General features: G+C 33.7%; 1 protein-coding gene across 1 annotated transcript in view; it reads right to left on the reverse strand.

The window, feature by feature from the left end:
• LOC114342807 (dynein beta chain, ciliary) overlaps nt 1-13408 on the reverse strand; it is a 399165-nt gene that overhangs the window by 190198 nt on the left and 195559 nt on the right. The window contains exons 30-32 of the mRNA XM_050645369.1: nt 12211-12410; nt 1907-2138; nt 11-364 (exon numbers count right to left, since the gene is read on the reverse strand). Of these exons, the coding sequence (XP_050501326.1) occupies nt 11-364; nt 1907-2138; nt 12211-12410 (786 nt within the window). The remainder of the gene's footprint in view (nt 1-10; nt 365-1906; nt 2139-12210; nt 12411-13408) is intronic.

Here is a 13408-nt window from a genome sequence, read left to right on the forward strand (position 1 = left end):
TAAAACTTACGGGTAAAACATCAATATCTTCCAAAAACCGTAAAGCAACCGATACCAACGCCTCCTGTGGCCATTCATGAAACCAGTTTACTTGTGTGCAATTAATTAATGACGGGAACTTTCTGGCTCTAACTCGGAGAGTAGACCCTACTGGAGAGAAACAAAGTACCACTTTTAATTGTCTTCTTACACGATCTATGAAAAATTTCCAGCAATTTTCTCGTGTATCCAGCATTCCAGCTCCTTTAACTTCGTTACGAACGCCAGCTATGATATTTTCGATTTCATCGTCTGGAAACATGTCTGGGATTTCTCCGGAGGCTAGCATGTCATTAATCAATACAAGAAATTGTTCGTTGGGAACCTAGAATATAGATAAACGATGGAAAAGGAAATATTTGATAACCATTAAACTTTTTAAAAACTGTCACAAATAAATTTTTGAAAACTCCAGCAGTTTTATTAATATTATTATTTAATTTTTATATTTATCACCCTTGCTGAACAGAGGTTTAACTAATGCTAATTTCTGTGCATAAGGAAATACACCTGTTGAGAATGTGTGAGAATCAAATGGTAGCTAGCTCAAAGGTACAAAATTTGATTAAACTATTTGATATTTCATCATATCCTGAACAGGATGGAGAGGTTCGCGCGCGAACTTTTTCGCTCTGAGCCGATCTTGCCCCTCAGAGCTCGCAATTAATATATTTATATCTTGACCAAAAATAAACATACGAACATTTTACTAAGTTCAAATTTTATTTTTTGAGTTCTTCTATGATTATTGTTCTAAAGTATAAATTATAATTGCTCAAATTTGCTTAAAACCCTTATAAACAAATTAATGTACGTAGAAGCCGAGTTGCAATCGAGAAAGCTTCAAAGAATACTTATTTTGCAATTTTCAGGTTGCATTATGCACTAATTTTAAAATATATTGAGTTCTAATTATTAAATTTCAGTTTATTAAACGACAATATCTCTTTTTTTATTAAGGAACAAATTTTGTTTGAAAAATATTCATTTTTCTCTTTTAGTTTACAAGCTAGAGCCTTCTAAACAACTAACTTGTTTATAACAATTTTTGACGACTCGGACAGAAATCCATCCCTGAAATTCGTAATCTGTAGCCAAAATACATAAAAAATACTTAAATTTCCCATCAGAATTGAAAAAGCCACGGTGACCTCTATTTGGCACCTAGACTATAAAGAATATCACATGAATACATACCACATATAGGCCCGGATCCAGCGTACCAAAAAAAACTTGATTAATAGTAAGCTGAAAATTTATACGGAAACACTGGAACATGGAAAGTTTTAATTGTGGAACAGTTTAAAAATTTGGAACGTCAGATTACGAAAACGTCCCATGTATTTTGTCACACCGATTTGTAGACACCGATAAGCTATTAACAAATTTTCAGCTTGCTATTAATCAACTTTTTTTTGGTACGCTGGATCCAGGTCTAATAGATACGTGTGGTATGTATTAATGTTTAAACTGATCTTATTTATTTGGTATCTGAGTGCATAACTGTTGTTAGCCTAACTAGGCCTATGTTACCTAATCCTGAGATATCTATATAATAGGTATAATTTATATGTTTAGATTTGTGGAGATTGCAAAAGGCTCCACATATCTAGAATAATAGGTGACCTCCGAGATGAGATATGTACGTCTTGCTTCAGGTTTGCCTTTTAAAAACACCGAAAAAAATGAGAGAAGTTCAATTAGAGTGTGAAAGAATTACTTATTTTGTTTTCAACGTACCAAATAAAGATGATTTTTGTATAAAATATGATATTCTGAAAATGCTTCCTATACAGAAAACCATAATTTAAATAGCTTTGAAAAATTATTCGTGTGCACTAAAAAATATTTATGTAGGCTACTGTACCTGTGCGTCCGTCATTAAAAACATTATTCCAACATTTTTTAAACCACTTTTCAGATATAAAGAGGACAGTTCTTTTTTAAGATCCAAAACTCCATATCCCTTTTTAAGTTGTATCTGAGCAACTTCTAGAGATGATATAAAGGCTGCTAATCTGGATAAAGACTGTTTTCCGCTCCCTCCGACTCCAACTAATAATGCGCTTCCACGTGGAGATTCTAATATTCTGTTAATTCTAAAAGCAAATAATGGGTAATGTAATTAGTAAGTATGGAATTTAATTAAATATTTTAATTAGATTACATAATAAATAATAATAATAATAATTCTTTTTGCATCTTTTAATTTTTTTTAAATTGCATTTTAAGAGACACTTTATGCAAAAAATTTTTGTATAGAAACAGCAGAATTAGGTATAGAGTCTAGAGTCTAGACTTGCGAGTCTGTCGCTAAAAATATTGTGAATTAAAGACTTTGACCTATGTATGTCCACCGTTATTGAGGAAATATAGCAATACCAGACCCTTTATTTTATACAATAGCCGATTCTTATTATAATACTATTTAAGCCTCTGAATCCTGAAAAGCTGAAGACAAAATTATTTATCACACACTCATTTTTACATTCTGTTTGCCAAAAAATATTTGTTGGCTACAATGAAAAATAAACTTTGAAAATAAGCTGTAAATTTCAAAACATATTGTTTACAAGTATATCTTTACTGTAAAAAGTGTTGAAAGAGTCCTTAAAATTACAAATTTTTTTTAAATAACTTCTTCTTTTTCTTCTTCTTCTTCTTTTTCTTCTCTAATGGCGCTACAACCCTTTGTGAGTCTTGGCCTGCTTGAGCTTGAAAATATTTTTCCATTCTGTCCTGTCGGATAACCTGCCATGTCTTAAGTCCACTTTACATCAACAATAAATTGAACAAGAAATTGACAAAATTATTCAAGGCCAAATTTGACGTGCACAAAATGTATGGTTTGTAAAAGAAAATGAAGGAATTTGATGAAATAGAACAATTGGATATGTTTTATTTTTTCAAATTTCTTTATTTTCTCTTTATTCACGGCAAAATTGGATGTAGAATTGTGTTTTGTATAAGTCAAATTTGACCTTGAATAACTTTGTCAATTTCTTGTTCAATTTATTGATGATGTAAAGTGGACATTAAATAACTTATTAGAATGAAAAAACTAGGTGGTATGGTTCATTCCACCAACATAGGTACGTCTGTTTTGGATTATCGCGGCAACGAATATTTCAGTGTGCAACATACGAAGTACGAAAGTAAATGGCTTTAATAATTATTCCAATAAACAGCAATGTGATTTGCAATTTATTTTCGTTCTTCATATTTTGCACAATAAAATATTCGTTGTCGAAATTATCCAAAACAGACGTATATTCGTGGAATAAGGTATAATTCTAAAAATACCAATTTATTTGTGGTTCAAGTATTAATAAAAAAAGTTTGTAGAATAGACTAGTGAACATACAAAAAAAATGTAGATATAAGATATTATCGTGTACTTGTATAATAAAATATGTTGTAGTAATGTGGAGATGAACCTCGCTAGGGTAGGAATACACTAAGTACTCATAATATATTTATTTGATCACTGCTAAATATATCAGTAACTAGTTGGTGGACGAAAGTCTATATTCTAACTACATTGATGGTTTAATAATGAATGATGAATAATTACTGCTCCCGTAATACTTTCTCCGTATGTATAAATAAACCTGTGATTGTTTATGTTATGATTGTTGACACGATTCGACCATGAAATAATTATATCAAAATAGCTGACTCAGGCATTCTTGAAACAAGTGCATAGTGCATTATATTGGGAAATCTGTGTCACCTAGTTATTTACAACAACCGGCGATGTTTGTTTTAAGATATTTAAAAATTAAATGAATATGAGTTGCTTTTATTTTGGATGCTGATATAATCCTTCACACTTGTAATTTTACGAAAAATCGTAAATTTTACATTTAAACAATTCATATTCAAAACATAGAACTCAGATTGAAAATATAAACGAACCAAATATTTTAGCTGTATTTTCACAATTCAGTGTATTCGTTAAGATCACGAAACATGAGAGTTTCTGAATCACTATCTTGATGACCTATTATTTATAGATGTATTAGACTTCTAATATGTATTATTATCGTCCTGAATTATCGACATCCAAGATTTTGTTCAAATTCCACATATCTCCTTCTTATTTTAACACATGTTCAATCGCCTTTGCCGAGTAGTAGTAATAGCTTTGAAGCCACCCCCTGGCATACCGCACCTTCATTACCTAATTCCCACCTTCTATCCCGGACGGGGTGAGATTGGTTTTTGCGCTTTGACAATCTAATGACGCAAATATATATTTACTTCACATAGGAAAGAACCGCAACTATTTCTTCAGCAACCCCAAAGAACAAAAAACCATTTTACTAACAAAAAGTTTTTTAGTTTATCTCTTTTGGCTCAAACTGGAAAGAAACGCTCTTGTATCTGCTAAATAGTTAGCTTCTCTCACTTCTGGCTCAAAAACATTTCAAGCGGCTTTCAAATACCTACACATATTTTCACTTCAACAATAAAAAAAATGGAATTTTTCCTTTAAATGTTTTCGACCTCTTAAACATAACTTACAGCCTTCATATTCTGCCTAGGAACTCTATAATACAACTGAAAAGAGTGATAAATTTCGTTAGGATTGATTTAAGTAATAGTTTTTGCATAATAATGTTGGAATCCAAAAAAAATCAAATTTGAAAAATTATACTGGGCCAAAATTATACTGAGCCATTTTAAATAGTCGAATAGATTTTTTTTACATACAAAGAAAGGCTCATGCGTTCAGATGCATCTTGAAAAATTGAAATTGGCCCACCAGGAGAGCCTAGAGAATTTTTTAAATTTATGGTGGAGGTGAAAGTCCCTTCGCGCGCCGAGCAAAAAGTGAATTTTTGCAAATGAAACGAATGATAAATTTCGTTAGGATTGGTTTAATAGTTTTTGCATAAAAATTTTGGAATCCAAAAAATGCAAATTTGCAAAATTATACTGGGCCAAAATTATACTCAGCCATTTTAAATAGTCTAATCGATTTTTTTACATACAAAGAAAGGCTCATGCGTTCAGATGCATCTTGAAAAATTGAAATTGGTCCACTAGAATAAAAGAGCCTAGAGAATTTTTTAAATTTATGGTGGAGGGGAAAGCTCCTTCGCGCGCCGAGCAAAAAGTGAATTTTTTCAAATGAAACGAGTGATAAATTTCGTTAGGATTGGTTTAATAGTTTTTGCATAAAAATTTTGGAATCCAAAAAAATGCAAATTTGCAAAATTATACTTGGCCAAAATTATATTGAGCGATTTTAAATAGTCGAATCGATTTTTTTATATACAAAGAAAGGCATGATCAAACGCACATTGAAAAATTGAAATCGGTCCACTAGGAGAGCCTAGAGAATTTTTTAAATTTATGGTGGAGGGGAAAGCACTTTCGCGCGCCGAGCAAAAAGTGAATTTTTGCAAATGAAACGAGTGATAAATTTCGTTAGGATTGGTTTAATAGTTATTGCATAAAAAATTTGGAATCCAAAAAAATGCAAATTTGAAAAATTATACTGGGCCAAAATTATACTCAGCCATTTTAAATAGCCGAATGGATTTTTTACATATTATAAAGAAAGGCTCATGCTTTCAAACGCATCTTGAAAAATTGAAATTGGTCCACTGGGAGAGGCTAGAGAATTTTTTAAATTTATGGTAAAGGGGAAAGTCCCTTCGCGCACCTAGCAATAAGTGAATTTTTGCAAATGAAACGAGTGATAAATTTCGTTAGGATGATTGGTTTAATAATTTTTGCATAATAATTTTGGAATAAAAAAAAATGCAAATTTTCAAAATTATACTGGGCCAAAATTATACTGAGCGATTTTAAATAGTCGAATCGATTTTTTTACATATAAAGAAAGGCTCATGCTTTCAAACGCATCTTGAAAAATTGAAATTGGTCCACTAGGAGAGCCTAGAGATTTTTTTAAATTTATGGTGGAGGGGAAAGCATTTTCGCGCGCCGAGCAAAAAGTGAATTTTTGCAAATGAAACGAATGATAAATTTCGTTAGGATTGGTTTAATAGTTTTTGCATAAAAATTTTGGAATCCAAAAAATGCAAATTTGCAAAATTATACTGGGCCAAAATTATACTCAGCCATTTTAAATAGTCTAATCGATTTTTTTACATACAAAGAAAGGCTCATGCGTTCAGATGCATCTTGAAAAATTGAAATTGGTCCACTAGAATAAAAGAGCCTAGAGAATTTTTTAAATTTATGGTGGAGGGGAAAGCTCCTTCGCGCGCCGAGCAAAAAGTGAATTTTTTCAAATGAAACGAGTGATAAATTTCGTTAGGATTGGTTTAATAGTTTTTGCATAAAAATTTTGGAATCCAAAAAAATGCAAATTTGCAAAATTATACTTGGCCAAAATTATATTGAGCGATTTTAAATAGTCGAATCGATTTTTTTATATACAAAGAAAGGCATGATCAAACGCACATTGAAAAATTGAAATCGGTCCACTAGGAGAGCCTAGAGAATTTTTTAAATTTATGGTGGAGGGGAAAGCACTTTCGCGCGCCGAGCAAAAAGTGAATTTTTGCAAATGAAACGAGTGATAAATTTCGTTAGGATTGGTTTAATAGTTATTGCATAAAAAATTTGGAATCCAAAAAAATGCAAATTTGAAAAATTATACTGGGCCAAAATTATACTCAGCCATTTTAAATAGCCGAATGGATTTTTTACATATTATAAAGAAAGGCTCATGCTTTCAAACGCATCTTGAAAAATTGAAATTGGTCCACTGGGAGAGGCTAGAGAATTTTTTAAATTTATGGTAAAGGGGAAAGTCCCTTCGCGCACCTAGCAATAAGTGAATTTTTGCAAATGAAACGAGTGATAAATTTCGTTAGGATGATTGGTTTAATAATTTTTGCATAATAATTTTGGAATAAAAAAAAATGCAAATTTTCAAAATTATACTGGGCCAAAATTATACTGAGCGATTTTAAATAGTCGAATCGATTTTTTTACATATAAAGAAAGGCTCATGCTTTCAAACGCATCTTGAAAAATTGAAATTGGTCCACTAGGAGAGCCTAGAGATTTTTTTAAATTTATGGTGGAGGGGAAAGCATTTTCGCGCGCCGAGCAAAAAGTGAATTTTTGCAAATGAAACGAGTGATAAATTTCGTTAGGATTGGTTTAATAGTTTTTGCATAAAAAATTTGGAATCCAAAAAAATGCAAATTTGCAAAATTATACTGGGCCAAAATTATACTCAGCTATTTTAAATAGTCGAATCAATCTTTTTACATATAATAAAGAAAGGCTCATGCTTTTAAACGCACCTTGAATAATTGAAATTGGTCCGCTAGGAGATCTTAGGAAACTTTTTAAATTTATGGTGGAGGAGAGAGTGCCTTCGCGCGCAAAGCAAAAAGTGAATTTTTGAAAAATTTCGAGTGAAACAAGTGATAAATTTCGTCAGTACTGGTTTAATAGTTTTTGCATAATAATTTTGATCATCATTCTCTTTGCCTTATCCCTATGCGGGGTCGGCCTCCCTAATTGCATTTCCCCACACAATTCTATCTTGGGTCATATCAATGTCAATCCCCTTTACCAACATGTCCTGCCTTATCGTCTCCCCCCAGGTCTTCTTTGATCTTCCTCCCCTACTCCTTCTAGGAATCTGCACTTCAGCTATTCTTCGTATTGGGTGATTAACGTTTCGACGTTGAACATGACCAAACCGTCTTAAAATATGCTCTCAGATTTTGGCATCAATTGGTGCCACACCTAGAGTTCCCCTAATATACTCATTTCTAATTTTATCCTTCTTTGTCACTCCACTCATCCATCTAAGCATTCTCATTTCCGCCACATGCATTCGTTGTTCCTCTTTCTTCTTCGCTGCCCAGCATTCAGTTCCGTACGTCATAGCCGGTCTTATGGCTGTTTTATAGAATTTTTCCTTCAGCTTTATTGGAATTCTTCTGTCACACAACACACCACTCGCTTCTTTTCACCTCATCCATCCAGCACTAATTCTACTGCATGCATCTCCATCTATTTCTCCATTACTCTGTAATACCGATCCCAGGTACTTAAAACTATTGCTTTTTAAATTCAGTTCACCATCCAAAGATACCATTTTATTTGTAGTAACTCCATCTTTAAATGAACATTCCAAATACTCTGTTTTTGTCCTACTAAGTTTTAAACCTTTTTCGTCCAGAGCTTGCCTCCACTGTTCCAGTTTTTGTTCTAAGTCTCTTTCACTATTTCCTACTAACACGACATCATCAGCATACATTAAGCACCATGGAATGTTACCCTGTAGTTTCGCTGTTATCTGGTCCAAAACTAATGAGAATAAATACGGACTAAACACAGAGCTTTGGTGCAATCCTACTTTCACATGAAATTTATCAGTCTCTCCCACACCTGTCCTAACACTAGTCGTTACTCCCTCATACATACCCCTCACAATCTTTACATATTCACCAGGGACTCCTTTCTTATTGAGTGCCCACCACAGAATCTCTTGAGGAACTCTATCATATGCTTTCTCAAGATCAAGGAATACCATATGAGCGCTTGTTTCTTTACTCCTGTATTTTTCCATCAACTGCCTTATAATGAAAATTGCATCTGTTGTTGATCTGCCCAGCATAAAGCCAAATTGATTCTCGGATATTTCGGTCTCTTCACGTATCCGTCTATAAATTACTCTTTCCCATATTTTCATGGTGTGGCTAAGCAATTTTATAGCCCTGTAGTTTGTACATTGTTGTATACTCCCTTGTTTTTGTAAACAGGGACCCGTATACTGCTTCTCCATTCGTCTGGCATTTGTCCAGCTTCCATAATTCTATTAAATAGACCTGCTAACCACCTTGTTCCTGTCTCTCTCAATACTCTCCATACTTCCCCAGGAATATCATCTGGTCCTACCGCTTCTCCTTTCTTTATTTTTTGAAGCGCTTGAGCCACTTCATCGTTTGTTATTTTGGTGACCATTGCTGCTACTGTCTCCGTTGACTCTACAGGCTGTCTGTCAAATTCTTCATTTAATAAGCTGTCAAAGTACTTTCTCCATCTCTTTTTGACATCCCTTTCGTGAACTAGTATTTTATTATTTTCATCTCGGATACATCTAATCTGATTAAAATCTTTTGCTTTCTTTGCTCTCTGTTTGGCTATTTTATATATCTTCGTTTCGCCTTCCCTGGTATCAAGTTGATCGTATAGGTTTGAATACGCTTCTGCTTTGGCTTTTGCTACTGCTACTTTCGCTTCCTTTTTCGCCACCATATAGTTTTGAAGATCTGTGTCGGATCTAGTTTCTTGCCACTTTTTATATAATTTTCTCTTCTCTTTTATTTTTCCTTGTACTTCGTTTGACCACCTCCAAGACTCTTTATCCTCAAACTTTTTTCCTGACGTTTTCCCAAGTATTTCAATAGCCGTCTCTCTAATACTACTGGCCATTTTTCTCCAAATTGTATTAGGGCTTCCTTTCATGTTCCAACATATTTTTTCTACTATTCTTCTCCTGAATAGACCTTCTTTCTCATCTTTTAGCAGCCACCACTTGATTTTTTGTGGTCCTCTCCGATATTTTTTTTAGTTTCACTTTTTACTTCGATGTCCAGAACAAGCAGCTTATGTTGTTGGCTTACTGTCTCACTAACTATTACCTTGCAGTCCTTGCATTCACGTATGTCTTCTTTCCTTATCATGAAGTAGTCTATTTGGGATTGATGTTGTCCACTTTTGTAGGTAATAAGTTGAGTTTCTCTCTTTTTAAAGAATGTGTTAACAATCGCCAAAGCCAATTCTGTTGCTAATTCAAGCATGTTATCTCCAGCTTTATTTCTAGTTCCAAAGCCTAATAGTATTGTATTGCCATGTAGCCATGTATTGCTTCGTATCCTGCCTTGGCTTGGCCCACATGTGCATTGAAATCACCTCCTATTATAACTTTCTCCTCTGACGGAATATCACTCAGGACGTCTCCTAATTGGTCATAGAAAGCTCTTCTTTCATTCTCACCCAGACCTGTTTGAGGAGCATACACACACACACACACACACACACACACACACACACACACAACATTCAATACCTCTTTATCAACTACAACTTTCACTGACATCATTCTATCACTCGTTCTTACAACTTACACTACGTTATCTTTCATTTCACTATCAGCAATTATACCAACTCCATTTCTAGTGTTACTACTCCCTGCATACCACAATTTGTAACCTTTACCTAGTTCTTTCGCCCTTTGACCTTTCCACCTAGTTTCTTGAATTGACGCAATTTGAACTCTCCTTCGTTTGAGCGCATCCACTAACTCCAGACTCTTACCTGTGAGACTACCAAGATTCCAAGACCCTATCCTGATTTTTCTAACCTGTAATGGTGTTCCCTCTGAGATAGTCCTCACCCGGAGATCCGAACGGAGGCTCATTTTAATTCCGGAACATTTTACCTCAGGAGATGCCATCATTTCAGTATCAGTGTTTATTGCGTTGGAGAAGGTCTTTTCATTATTATGGCCTGAAAAGGTTTTGTTCGGACATATGATGCCTGAATGCCTTTTCTATCAGCACCATACCCTGCCCTGCACGTTTAGCCAATACACCACCAATGCAACCAAAGAGCAGTATTACCCCACACCCGCCTGCATTTTTCTGTATAGGCCAGGATCCCTACTGTAAGGACTGCCCTATAAGCCAATGTATTGTTGTCCGTATCCCGCCACTAGGAGGCACGTGCTTTATTCGGGATACTTATTTCATAATAATTTTGATATCCAAAAACAATGTAAATTTGCAAAATTTTACTGGGCCAAAATTAAACTGAGCCATTTTAAATAGTCGAATCGATTTTTTTACATATAAAGAAAGGCTCATGCTTTCACACGCACCTTAAAAAATTGAAATTGGTCAACTAGGAGAGTCTAGGGAATTTTTTAAATTTATGGTGGAGGGGAAAGCCCCTTCGCGCGCCGAGTAAAAAGTGAATTTTTACAAAATTTAAAAAAATCCCCTACTCTGCTAGTTTACCGATTTAAATTGTTCATAGTGCGTTTAAAAACTTGAGGCTTTATTTAACGTATTAATTTCGACTATTTAAAGTAATTATTTTTGGCCCAGCATAATTTTGAAAATGTGCAATTTTTTTTGCAGACCTTGGATTGTAAAATTATTTGGTATGCAGAAACTATTAAACTGATCCTAACGAAATTTATCACGCGTTTCAGTCGTATAATAGAGTTTTTATAGGTTGAATATGAAAGCTGTAAGTTATGTCTAAGAGGTCGAAAAAATTTAATGGAAAAACTCGATTTTTGCACTTTTTCCCAATTATTGCTACTTTTCAAACAATAAACATCAAATTATCAATTTCTATCTAGTCAAATATTATGGTAAATTGAAAAACGAAACTTTTACCTTCTAAGGCTGCGGCTCCACGGGCGAGAAATTGACGCTAGCAGTAGCCGTAAAACGAACTTAAGGTTCCACGGAACGGAATAGGAATAGCCGAACTGAACCGACTACGCGTAAGTCCTGTAGTCGGTACAGTTCGGCTATTCCTATTCCGTTCCGCGGAACCTTAAGTTCGTTTTACGGTTACTGCTAGCGTCAATTTCTCGCCCGTGGAGCCGTTCGCTGAGTATCATTTTTTGTTGCCGGAGCAATATCTCTCGAATTATTGGCGACAATACGGATGCAGAAAGTTAAAGTTTTAGATTTTTTTAGGTTTTGTTACATAAAGAATTAAGCACAAGGTTTGCGATTGGGGCATATCGTGATAATTTATAAATTCTGAAGTGATTTTAGCAAAAATTAGACTCCTATAGAAATTGTGGAATTAATTTCGACTCGATTCAAGTTCTCTGTTTAACCTAGGTATGACAATACCAAAAGGCACCGCTAGGAAAATATTCCAATTTGAGGTTCAGAAAACCCGTATGAAACGAGTCTGTGTACTCTAATACAGAGTATGGAATTAGTAAAATAAGAAACATTTGTCTTCCTCAGAGCCTCATTGACAACAGGTAGACCTAGAAATAGTACTATCGGAGGATGGACGGAGACAGATTTAAATCAAAACGAAACCGTAGATTTTCTTATTTTACCTATAGAAATTGTTCAATTTAAAACAGATCCCGTCTGAATTATTTACGTAAAATTAAAATTGACTTACCTGCATATGTGCATCATCGCGTCTTCGAAAAGAACCAAATTCATTGCTGCTACCAAATCATTATAACTTACCATAGCTTCGTTTAGCAATTTTGTTAAATTGATCCACTTTTTTACTGGCATGTACTTAGGTTCACCAATACCTCCAGCAAAATGGCAATAAATATTTGGTTTTTCCAAGACAATTGATTCGTCAATTTCCTGCAATAATTCATTTTGATAAAAAACATATAAAAAAAATAAGAACTGTCATCTTATTAAAAGTACTTGTAGTCCATGTGGTGAGACCGCTCCCCTCTGGAAAAATTTCTGATTCGGTTTCTGTATGGATTCCTATCCAAAAATGTCCCCTTTAAACAAATATGAAGGGTGCCGGAAGGAATTTTTGGGCAGAAATTGTTTAAACAATTTTTTTTAAACAAATACAAAAGATTACCTTTTTTTGCTCCATAACATATATTTTTAAGTTTCGTGGGTCATTCTAAACAAGAAAGGTATCTTGTAAATTTTCTCAAAAATTGATAGTTTTCGAGTTATAAGCGATTTAAAATCTGAAAAATGCGAAAATACGCATTTTTGAGGCTTAAAAACTCATATTTAAATTAGTCTTTTTTAGGTTGCCATTAAAGTTTAAACATTCAGCTTCAAGATTCTGAAGAGTGATCGCGTATAACCTTAATTTAAATCGATGTTTTTTAATTGTTAAATATGCATGTCCATCCGATTTTCCAAAAATCTCCTATTTTCCTCCGGAAAATATTTCTTATAGATTCTTTGGGACATTCTAAATAAAAAAAGTTTCTTGACATATTTCTCAAAAGTTAATAGTTTTAAAGTTACAAGCGATTTAAAAACCAAAAATACCTACGTTTTTTTGTCATTTTTCGGATATTAAATCGCTTATAACTTTAAAACTATTAACTTTTAAGAAAAATGTCAAGAAACTTATTTTATTTAGAATATCCCAAAGAATCTAGAAAAAATATTTTTCGGAGGAAAATAGGAGATTTTTGAAATAGAGCGCGCCGCACCGGCAAAAAAATCGGATAAACATGTGCGGCGATAAATCGTATAAATTAATATAGTATAAATATTTAACCTTGAAATTAAGTATCTGGCAACCTCAAAAATGCTAATTTAAATATGAGTTTTTAAGCCTAGAAAATGCGTATTTTCGCATTTTTCAGATTTTAAATCGC

This window comes from Diabrotica virgifera, chromosome 3 (assembly GCF_917563875.1).
Source record: "Diabrotica virgifera virgifera chromosome 3, PGI_DIABVI_V3a".
NCBI lineage: Eukaryota > Metazoa > Arthropoda > Insecta > Coleoptera > Chrysomelidae > Diabrotica > Diabrotica virgifera.